The sequence below is a fragment of the Danio aesculapii genome, chromosome 8, assembly GCF_903798145.1.
Source record: "Danio aesculapii chromosome 8, fDanAes4.1, whole genome shotgun sequence".
NCBI lineage: Eukaryota > Metazoa > Chordata > Actinopteri > Cypriniformes > Danionidae > Danio > Danio aesculapii.
In genome coordinates, this window is record NC_079442.1 from 39,008,324 (window position 1) to 39,019,986 (window position 11,663).

Consider the following 11,663-nt stretch of genomic DNA (forward strand, 5'->3'; position numbering starts at 1 on the left):
TACATGCAGGTTATACAGCTCTTTATTTTATGTTTTATTATACATTTTGTTTCTTTTTCTTTTTTTACTTTAGACTGTTTATGACTGCAAAGTTAAAGAAAAGGCTTGGATTAACACACAATAGTTGTTAGAAAATCAGTTTGATTTCCATTAACAATAAACACATTACACACTGTAAAAATGTCACTTTTTAACTAAAAGGAAAACTTTTTCGAATAAAAAGGCATAAAAATGTAAAAATAATAATACTAAATAAAATGATTATTACAATTTCAGACAAGCATAGTTATATAAATGAAAAATAATACATTTTGATTTAAAATCATATAATAATTATAGGCTAAATGATACAAAATGTATGATTAAGATCCCAAAAAATATGATGCAATAATTCAATAAAAATGTAGGCCTTTTTATACAAACTATTAAAATACAATGAATTAATTAAACTAAATCCATATTTTCAAATACTATTTTAGATGTAAATGCAGCCAACAACGGGTTTAAATAAAGAAATAGATGCATTTAATAATTTTGTATGGGGTGACACATTTTTGGTGGCACAAAATGAAACAAAGACCTAACATTTCTACAAAGCCAGCGCGCACACACAAACATGTGGAACTTGTTCTCGGTCGCGCATCTGTTCGCCGGCTCCACACACACTCATCCTTCTGCTTCCATAGACTGTAGCAGATTGCTGTTTAGTCAAACCTTCCCTAATCCTCTAAACGTTACCTAATTGTAAACTGCTCTGTGAAACGAGGACAAACAGACGTTCACAGCGACCAGAAACACACAACTGTGAGTGAAAATAACCGCATTCAAAACACCACAATCACGCGCGTTTTGATGGATTGAGTTCGATCCGCTTGTGAACGCGCATGATTACATTTACAAAAAAGGGTCATAAATAATGACAAAATGGATTTATGTTGCAGGTTATATGCTATGGACAGAACCACTAGCTGCATTTAAACTTTTTGAGACTTGTTTTATTGTGTTTTAAAACCACTTCCTAAACATTTGTACTAAAAAGCGCGCCAAATGTGTTATCTAAATTACTAAAATGCCGTGGTTAGGATACATTTCAGCTTGGCGTATCGATTTGAAGGCATGCGAAGCAATATTTATGGAATAAACAGGAAAAGAGGGTCTTTAATAGCAAAGCAGGCGCTCTTAGCAGAGAAACGCACCACAAATGAGCTGATTTCACTCAGGCATTGATTGGGGCTGCCGCGGCCATTAATGTACGGCCTTTAATAGTTCACTCTTACAAAGATAAACAGCGACAAAGACAGTTGGGATAATTTACACGCCACTTACAGCACTAGTATACATATAAATCTGGGCAAATTCCTGCACTGTTGCTTTTGCAAAGATGACAAACACAAGCGCAAATGCCATTATCATCGATCTGCGAGCTTTTATTACGAACTTCCTGAAGCCAACGATTCACCAGGCTCCCGGGTGAGAAGGAATAAATTAACATGCAAATAGTTATTCAGCCTAAATTTAATCTGGGCTGCATGGAAGGAGTATTTTTCTCGTGTGTGTGTGTGTGTGTGTGTGCACCGACATCTTGTTTGGCATTTTAATTCAGCAGCCGTACAAATATAGAAAGGGTCATTTAGCAAGGACAAACGGCCGGCCACGTGTTTTAAGTTTTACTGTGGAGGTGTATTGGGCATATTCTCATTTGCATTTGATGCAATAAAGAAGTTGATGGCCTTCTTGCTTCACTACAATGACCTCGGCCTTTGATTGATTCAGCTCATGTTTATTACTTGGCTTTCTGGAATACTGGATTCTAATTGATCAGCCGCAACAGACTACAGTTTAAAGAACAAATGAAATCAAAACTAACCATATTGATTTTGTTAGCTCACATTGCTAGTCTTGTGGTGAACAATTAATTGATATGTGCATGTCATTAAGAAGAAAAAAATTGTTTGCCCTTGTAATCTTCAATTGAAATCTGAAAATGCACTTGAGCAATTCCAGTATTATGGATGTGACGTTTGCAGTAAAAACTCAAAGCATAAATTCACATAGAAAATATACATTAACATTATATTGACACAACTGTTTATATTTTCCAAAACAACTCACCACAGAGTTATGGGATCAGAAAAATATCATTCTGTAAACATTTTTTAGATTTGAAATGAGGAAAGTAAACATGAGTTATGTATGTGACCAAAAAAAAAAAAGTCTGCGAGTTTACAGTATACAACATACTTTGTAGAAATTCTGTCAATTTAACTGCCCACAACCCACAACCCAAAATAAATACTGCTAATTAACAGGATAAGAGTTGGCTCTCTATAGAACAAAAATGATTGATTTTATTTTATTTGACATTTTTGCATTTATGAGGAAAAGTGTCGTTATGGATGTGACACTTTTCCGTTATGGATGTGACAGATGTGATATTGCCACTTGTGTGATTTTGGTAAATGAAATATAATAGTTTGAAACACTGACAGATGCATTTATGAGTATTTTAAAATACTGTAAAATACTTGCTTACACAAAAAATGTAGAAACGGTTTCTCTATTTTGGTGAAAACAACAAGGTTAACATTTGCATGGAATTGCTCACTTTTTTTTTTCAGTTAAGGAGTCCCTATTATGGGTTTTTGAAAATGACCTTCCATGCAGTGTGTAACAGCACATAGTGAATGAAAACATCCAACTGAGGGTTAAATCTGAAAGTGCACCATGTTTAAAACGATTGATTCTTTAATGAAAGAGTCGAATAAATGAATCGTGTTGTGTTTGGATCTTTTGCCTAGACACGTCGATATGTAATGCAGGGGTCACCAACCTTTTTGAAACTGAGAGCTACTTTTTGGGTACTGATTAATGTGGAGAGCTACTATGGAGCTAATAATATAATAAAAAATTTGCCTTGAAAAATTCAGTTGTCTTTAATTTCAGATAGTCAATATTCAAGTTATGAAATTCAAATTCAAATTAAGAAATTCAAATTCAAAACAATTTTTAACGGCATATAAAAATTCAGATTTATTAAATAACAATTGTCAATAATTCAAATGAACACAATTCAAATTCAGATTGTTTTGGCATATTATTAGCTTCATAGGACTACCAGTTTGATGCACACTTCTCAAATAACAAATTTGCTCAATTTACTTTTAATTATATATTAATAATTAATGATATGCATCTATGTGAGTCATGTTAATGATTTCTCATAATAGTTGTCAACAATGGTTTGTAGGTGGGAAACAGAGAAATATCAATATGCAACACTTTATTTCTATAAATCTCTGCAAGTATTTACATTTTCAAATGAACACTTCTACAATATTTTTAATAACCACTAACAATTTTTAACCAATCATGTACTACGTTGTTCCATGTTTGTACAGATGATCAATTCTGTAGCATAAATCATCTTTCAGATTTTACTGAAATTATCACCAAATCAACAGCATTTTAACATAGCGACACTCTTCTAACTATTGTAGTTGCCCTGAGTTGGACATTGGAGGAAGTGGAGATTACATCCGTTCCTGTCTTTAAGCACAGTTTTTGCTTTCCCGTCTGAAAATGCCTTGTTTTTCTTAATCAAGAATTGTGTAGCTTTAAATGAGGCTTCGGTTTCTCACCGGTCTCATGAATGAAGACTGCTGTTTGCACAAACCTTTTTCCACTTGTAGTGCGTGGCCCAGTGGGTAGTTAGCATGGTAGCTTGCGTGATATGTTCTGAAATGTCTCTCAACATTGTGCCACTTTGCTGTTGCCATAGTCTCCCCACAAATTACATAAAAAAGAAGTTTTCCTCCTATTCACTGTGAAAATGATATGTTTTCTTTTTTCTGCCATGTTTTCGGGGGTAAATCATCTCTTCCGCTAGCAGTTTCCTTGACGCCGTTGCTGTGAACACTAGCTAGCTACAGTAATATGAAATATTTTATATATATATATATATATATATATATATATATATATATATATATATATATATATATATCTAAATACTTCGATTTAGTGGATAATTTATATAAAAAAGTGTCAGTACAGAAATGGTGCTACTTTGCAGATCTGCCATCTCTTTTTTTAAACAATTGCAATAGGTTTTAATATATATTTTTGTTTATGTACTGTTTATATTTCCCATTTGGGTTCCACTTTATATTAAGTGTCCTTAACTACTATGTACTTACATTAAAATTCAAATACAATGTACTTAATGTGTTCATAATGTATTGCAGAACATTTCTGGGGATATTGAGGTGGGATACAGGTAAGGGTAGTGGTAAGGGTAGGTTTAAGGGTGGATTTGGTTGTAAGGGATAGTCAACAGTGTTATCATAAATGTAATTACAGAAATGAATTACTGGTGTAATTACATACATGTATTAAATCGAGTATAAGTACAATGATAAAGCATGTATTTACACAGTAAGTACATTGTAACAAATTATTATTCAATGTAAATGCATATTAGTTAAGGCCACTTAATATAAAGTGGGACCATTACTTGTTTATGTACTGTTAATTAAATTATCAAGGAGTAACTGTAACACTCATCTTTAAGTTTCTATTTTGTGACAATGACTTTATCCGTTGTATATACATTGACAAAGATGCTGGATTCCACACAATTGTTTTTGTGTCGGGACAATGCGAAGGAATTGAGTTAACTTGTTAGTTTTTTACAAATTTAAGTGGATTGAACCTAAAACAATTAAGTTATCCCTCCTAAAAACTCAATAATTGTGTTGTTTCAGCTCATTTTAAATAAGTAGTTTGAAAAAACAAAAGTCTTTTTTTATGATTATTTTTTAGGGTTTTTTACATTTATTAGATAGGACAGCAGAGAATATTGACAGGAAAGCATGGGGAGCAGAGAGAGGGGAAGATTCGGCATAGGACCACGAGACGGGAATCAAACTGGGGTCACCGTGAGCACCGGAGTGCATGTGTCGTCACACCACTGGCACCGACACAAATGTCATATTTTTTGACTGTAGTACACCCGGCACAATATTGTAACTACAGCTGCAAGATTTTGTTTTTGATATAAAGATATGATAGGGAGATCTTTTTTGCTGGCTGGCACATATGAAGCGAGGCTTGAGTAAAGCACTGCATTAAGAGTAGCCCAGTGCGTGGCATTCCATTTAAGCTGGACTAAAAGAGAGAAAGTGAAAGGGACAGACAGTGAAAGAGAGAGAGGGAGAGAGAAAGAGTGAGAGTAACAAACCTCCACCATCTGGCACTAATGGTGTTAGGGAAGCATCCAGAGAGGCGACTTGTAAAAATGCATAAACGTTAAGTAAAGAAAGCTGAGCAATATGGGACATGATTTTAGAGGAGTCTGTGTCAAAAGTGAAGAGCTCAGGGGGAAATTGAGGCACATAATGGAAACGTAATGGGCTTAGTGTCACTGTCGTGCAGGATGCCGTCAGCAGCACTGACCCTCCCCCAACTCCAGCGGATTTATGGAAATTACCGGAATAAGGGACAAACAGCCTTTATAAACAAACCAAAAGCATGATTTCTGCCCGTCTATGGAATATCTCAAGATCTTAGTCTTAGCTAATACAAGAGGTGTTCAGGCCCACATCTGGCTGCGGTTTCCTATTCCTCCATTTTCTTGTATTGGGTACATCACAGGAATCTTTACAGACTTGATTATCCACTTGTTTTTGAACGTTTGAAGACGCCTCTTTGTTGCTTGTTTGGAAAATGTTCAAAGGGTCTTTTATTCCCCTATCTAATTTGCCAGCATTAAAAATTAAACATTCAAAGTTTCAATGAGACAAAAGTTCAATGCTAATAGCACTGATCAGAGATTCCTCATGGTATGCTATTTACCCACCGTACTTTTAATTAGTCAAAAACTTATATGTTACTAAATTGTGCTATATTTACGATTTAATGTCTGGATTCTAATCTGAGCATTAAAATAATGCCATCAAATACATCAATTATAATATATATGAAGTTATATTTTTAAATATAATATTACTGTATATTAGAGCTGTACGATTCAGGCTAAAATGAGAATCACAATTTTTTTTTTTGCTTAAAATCAAGATCATAATTTTCTCACGATTCTGTAAAAATATCTGTTAATTAAGATTGTTTTGTGTGTTTTCTGTTTATTTATAATTGTGAATTGCATTATGGGACCTTTATCTCTTTTCTGTCGACTTTTGATGTTGAAAATTCAACTGTACAGTTTAGCAAAGATAAAATATTAATAAAAGTCACTTTTTTCTAACCTTTCCAGGTTAAAAGTTGTTGAAAGAAAGATCAAGGTCCCATAATGCAATTCAAAAGCATAAATAAACTGTAAAAAAAAAAAAAAACATGAATCACAAAATACAGAAAACTGCGAATTTACAGATATTTTTTACAGTGTAGATGTAAAATAAAGGTAAATATGTGTATGCTATAATTATTGTTATTTCTCAAACATGGTAAAACAACAATAATAATATCAGGTTTTTGTGTAGGTCTACTTTTGGTGAAAATTTGTCCTGGTTGTTAATGCACAGCAAAAGTGATGACTTCAGAAAACAACTATTCATGATTCTTAAGTTGAATTATTATGTTTGAGACATATTTCCATTTGTCATTGACAGCATTATTAGACCATTTTTTCACTGCTTAAATCAGACATTTGTCATTATCAGATTCCCTCTTGCATTGTATTCAACTTTATATAGGCTAGAGTGGTTATACTGACCCTGTAAACATTTATTTTCATGCACAACACTGTGTTTGCTATAGAAGAAAAAAACATCAAATGTTTGTCATAATCATAACTCTAAAATACGATATGATTATTTAAATGATGTGCACGGTTTTGGTTTCACTTTCACAGCTGAGTGCGCTCATGGCTGCCATAACTAAAAAAAAAAAAAAAAAAAACATACGTGCAAATCATACTTCCCGCAAGGCTCCCAAACGATCACTCTGTGCAACAAACTGAACATTATTTACAGCTTTATTATCTGTTATTCACAGCCTATGCAGGTTCTGTTCACTAAAGCAGGCATCATTTGCAGACGCACACATCTTCTCGGTAGTAAACAAACTGTGTCAGCTCACGTGAGATTTCGGGCCGCGAATACATAATTACATAAAGACATGAATTATACCTTTATAAATACAGTTCGTGACACTTTTAGCACCATTTGGAGGAGTCCATGTTGCTGAGAAACGTATATAAAACAATGTGAATACTTGTGTGACCGCTTTTATGCTTTTCACAAACTTGGCTGAATCGAGATGTTGGCTTAAGATCGTGTGGGGGGTCGAATCGAGATCGTGATCTTTTTTATGATTAATCGTGTAGCTTTACTGTATAAAATCATTTAGTGTTGATATTACTATATAATACTATTCAATTACCTGCATGTTGCTGTTGAAAGTGTGAAAATCATAAAAGTCAATATAATCAAAAGTAAAAAATCTGCATTGAAACATTTGCCGGTATATTGTCATGAACGGATTAAAGAGACTTTTAATGCTGTTTTACAAGAACTAATAGGAGTCTCCGGTGTCATTAAAATGGGCCAATAAATTTTCAGAAATACCTCATGGATAATTTACTATACCGTGCTGTAAATGCCCCTTTTTGGCTCAAAGCAAAATGCTGCTTTTGTGAGTGTCTCTTTAAATGTAAATGAGCCCACCCCTTCTCTAGAAGATTGTTATTGGCAATGACAAACAACGCATCTGCATGTATTTTAAAGTCTTGTCCACTTCAACTACTGATATGGATTTCAAAGTACACACACACACACATGACGGGCACACAAAAAGCACAACAACACACTACTAATTTAACAGAACTAAGTCTTGTTCTATTTTGGGCAGGAAATATTTAAATTCAGAAGACTTGTAACTCAAGATCATACATAAAACAGCAACATTACTCAATAAATGACCACTTTAAAGAACCATGCCCATGGCAAGAAACAACAAAATATAAAAACTCCAGGAAACAAGTAAATAAAACAAGACAGCATTTTAATATTCCATGTCTTTAATAGCAACAACAGTAACACATTCATTGGAATGTACCATTCTAGGACGGGGAGGATAGGTTTTCTGAAATTAACTGTTTGAAATTATAATGTCTGTGCTCCACAGCCAAATGGAATCGACAATAATAGTTCTAGGATTCTGAGCAGATAAAGTTCAGAGTGCATATGGTCCTCATTCTAGATCTGAACTACATCAACTCAACATTCTAGAACTGTTCCTAAATGCCACATGGATGGAGTTTAGTGCTAAATGATGAGCTGATGGTGTTGAGTTCTAGAATACTGAGCTGGTGGAGTAAAGTCAAGGTTTTTAACTCCCATCACCTCATAGTTTCAGAACTCTTGAGTAGATATTGAAGAAAGTTGAGCAGATATTGTGGAGAGGAACGAGTTCAGTTCTAAAATAATGAGGTGATGGAGTTCAGTTCCAGAATGATGAAGTTTAGTTCTAAGTTCAGGTCTAGAATACTGCGTTCAGATGTAAAAAGCTGTTAGGGAAACAAGTTCCAGAATGCAGATCTGATGGACTTCAGTTCCAGAGTGCACAGAGAAAGAACCTCCTTTCAGCTCCTCATTCTAGATGTGGAGTACATCAACTCCGCATTCCAGAACTGTTCCTAAACCACACTGAGCAGATGAAGTTCAGCTCTAGAATGATAAAGTAGCGTTCTAAGTTCAGTTTTAGAATGTCGAGTTAAGTTCTAGAATGCTTAGCTGGTGGAGAAAAATCAAGGTTTTAACTCCATCAGTTAATCGTTTTAGAACTCTAGAATACTGAGTGGATGGAGTTCAGTTCTAAAATAATGAGGTGATGAAGTTCATTTCTAGAATTCGGTGCCGCTAGAGTTCAGTTTTAGAATGATGAATTTAAGTTCTAAGTTCAGGTCTAGAATACTGAGTTCAGATATAGAAAGCTGTTAGGGAAACAAGTTCCAGAATGCAGATCTGATGGACTTCAGTTCCAGAGTGCACAGAGAACGAACCTTCTTTCAGCTCTTCATTCTAGATGTGTACTACATTAACTCACCATTCTAGAACTGTTCCTAAACTACGCTGAGCAGATGGAGATCAGCTCTAGAATGCCAAGTGGATGGAGTTTAATTCTAAAACAATGAGCTGACGAGGTTCAGTTCTAGAATGAAGAGCTGATGGAGTTCAGTTCCAGAATGATGAAGTAGAGTTCTGAGTTCAGTTCTAGAATGCTGAGCTGGTGGAGTAAAATCAAGGTTTTTAACTCTATTAACTCCTCATTGTAGAACTAAACTCCATCAGCTCATTGTTTTAGAACTCTAAAGAAAGTTGAGTAGATGGTGTTCAGCTCTAGAATGCTGAGAGGATGGAGTTCAGTTCTAGAATTATGAAGTTCAGGTCTAGAAAGCTGAGTTAAGTTATAGAAAGCTGTTTAGGAACTAAATCAACTCCGCATTCTAGAACTGTTCCTAAACCACTCTGAGCAGATGGAGTTCAGCTCTAAAATGTCATGTGGATGGAGTTCAGTTCTAGAATGTAGAGTTCTAGAATGCTGAGCTGACAGGTAAAATCAAGTTGTTTAATTCCATCAGGTCATTTTTTTAGAACTAAACCCCATCAGCTCATCATTTTAGAACTCTTCCTAAAGAAAGTTAAGCAGATGGTGTTTAGCTCTAGAATGCTGAGTGGATGGAGTTAAGTTTTAAAATAATAAGGTGATGGAGTTCAGTTCTAGAATGTTGAGTTGAGTTCTAAAATGCTGAGCCGGTGGAGTAAAAGCGAGGTTTTAAACTATCAGTTCATCATTTTAGAACTGAACTCCATCAGCTCATTGTGTCAGAACTCTTCCAAAAGAAAGTTAAGCAGATGGTGTTCAGCTCTAGAATACTGAGTGGATGAAGTTCAGTTCTAAAATAACGAGGTAATGGAGATCAGTTCTAGATTTGGTGGAGTTCAGTTTTATTAGACTGATGAAGTTCAGTTCTAAGTGCAGGTCTAGAATACTGAGTTGTAAAAACCCGTTTGGGAAACAAGTTCCAGAATGCTCAGAGAAATAACCTCCTATCAGCTCCTCATTCTAGATGTGGACTACATCAACTCAGCATTCTAGAACTGTTCCTAAACCATGATGAGCTGATGGAGTTCAATTCTAGAATGAAGTAGTAGTGTTCTAGAATGCCGAGCTGGTGGAGTAAAATTAAGGTTTTTATCTCCATTAGCTCATCATTTTAGAACTAAGCTCCTTCAGCTCATCCATTTTAGAACTCTTCCTAAAGAAAGTTGAACAGATGGTGTTCAGTTATAAAATGCTGAGTGGATGGAAATCAGTTCCAAACAATGAAGTTCATTTGAAGAAAGCAGCTTGAGAAACAAGTTCCAGAATGATGAGCTGATGGATTTCAGTTCTAGAATGGTGAAGTTCAGTTGTAGAAAGCAGATGGAGCTCAGTTTCAGAATGCCAAGCTGATGGAGTTCAGTTGCAGAATGCACAGAGAATTAACTTGTTATCAGCTCCTCATTCTAGATCTGTACTACATAAACTCAGCATTCTAGAACTGTTCCTAAACCTTACTGAGTTCAGTTCTAAAACAATGAGCTAATGGAGTTCAGTTCTAGAATGTCCAGTCGAATTCTAAAATGCTGAGCTGGTGGTAGTAAATTTGAGGTTTTTAACTCCATCAGCTTATCCTTTTAGAAATCTCCCTAAACAAAGTTGACCAGATGGTGTTCAATTCTAGAATGCAGAGTGAATCCAATTCAGTTCTAAAATGATGAGCTGATGGAGTTCAGTTCTAAGTTCAGGTCTATAATGTTGAGTTTATTTTGTAGAATGCTGAGCCGATGGGAGTTTATTTGTGGGTTTTACAGGTGGTCTGCACCATGTGGATGAGGAGCACAGTTAGTGTGAAGTAAATTGGTGGCTTTAGCCTTTAGGAGCAGTGTACTGGCGCAGGAGAGAAGAGATGGCACTGGATTCTGTCACCTCCTCTGGAAGGGAACCTTCTTGATCTTTGATAGACGGGTCAGCTCCAGCTTTCAGGAGTAACTCGACGATTTCTGCAAACTCACAAGCTGAGGCTGTAGAAAGAATGAAAGAACACACGAAAGAAAAATTCTGGATTATTTTGGGGTCATATGCAAACATTACTTTCATGATAGTTAATTATTGATATGTCATTATTGTTCATAATGTATTTTACAAATATTTAAACAAAGAACGAATACATTATTATTATTATTATTATTATTATTATATAAAAGTTATAATGCTTTATAATTATAATATTTTAACTATTTAAATTCACTTGGATAGCAGCTATAAAAGTATCTCAAATAATAACCCAATGGCACACAAGTAAGAAGAGCTTCATCCAGTATAGTTTTGTCAGCAGTACACTTAAAGTAATTGTTAGCGTCCGCATGAAGCCTGGATGGAGCTGCATGTAGTTGAGCCGCATTCCTGCATTTGTGCCCCATTGGCAGTTTGTGCCCCATTAGGAGGCAGCAGGGCAGAGACAAGCAGCACTTCTGTAACCCTGTTAGCGATGCAGGACCTTCCTCTAAACCTGAGTGCTTTCTCACGTCTCTGTCAACTACTGCTTTCTTTAGAGAGGAGGGAAAACGCTCTCCTCACTCTTTTTCTCTTATGTCAGCAGG

At 35.2% G+C, this 11,663-nt stretch overlaps 1 protein-coding gene across 1 annotated transcript in view; it reads right to left on the reverse strand.

Annotated features, from left to right (window-relative positions):
* Positions 1–8,017: 8,017 nt before the first annotated feature.
* acbd6 (acyl-CoA binding domain containing 6) overlaps positions 8,018–11,663 on the reverse strand; it is a 59,158-nt gene continuing 55,512 nt past the window's right edge. The window contains exon 8 of the mRNA XM_056463929.1: positions 8,018–11,084. Within this exon, the coding sequence (XP_056319904.1) occupies positions 10,930–11,084 (155 nt within the window). The 3' untranslated portion in view covers positions 8,018–10,929. The remainder of the gene's footprint in view (positions 11,085–11,663) is intronic.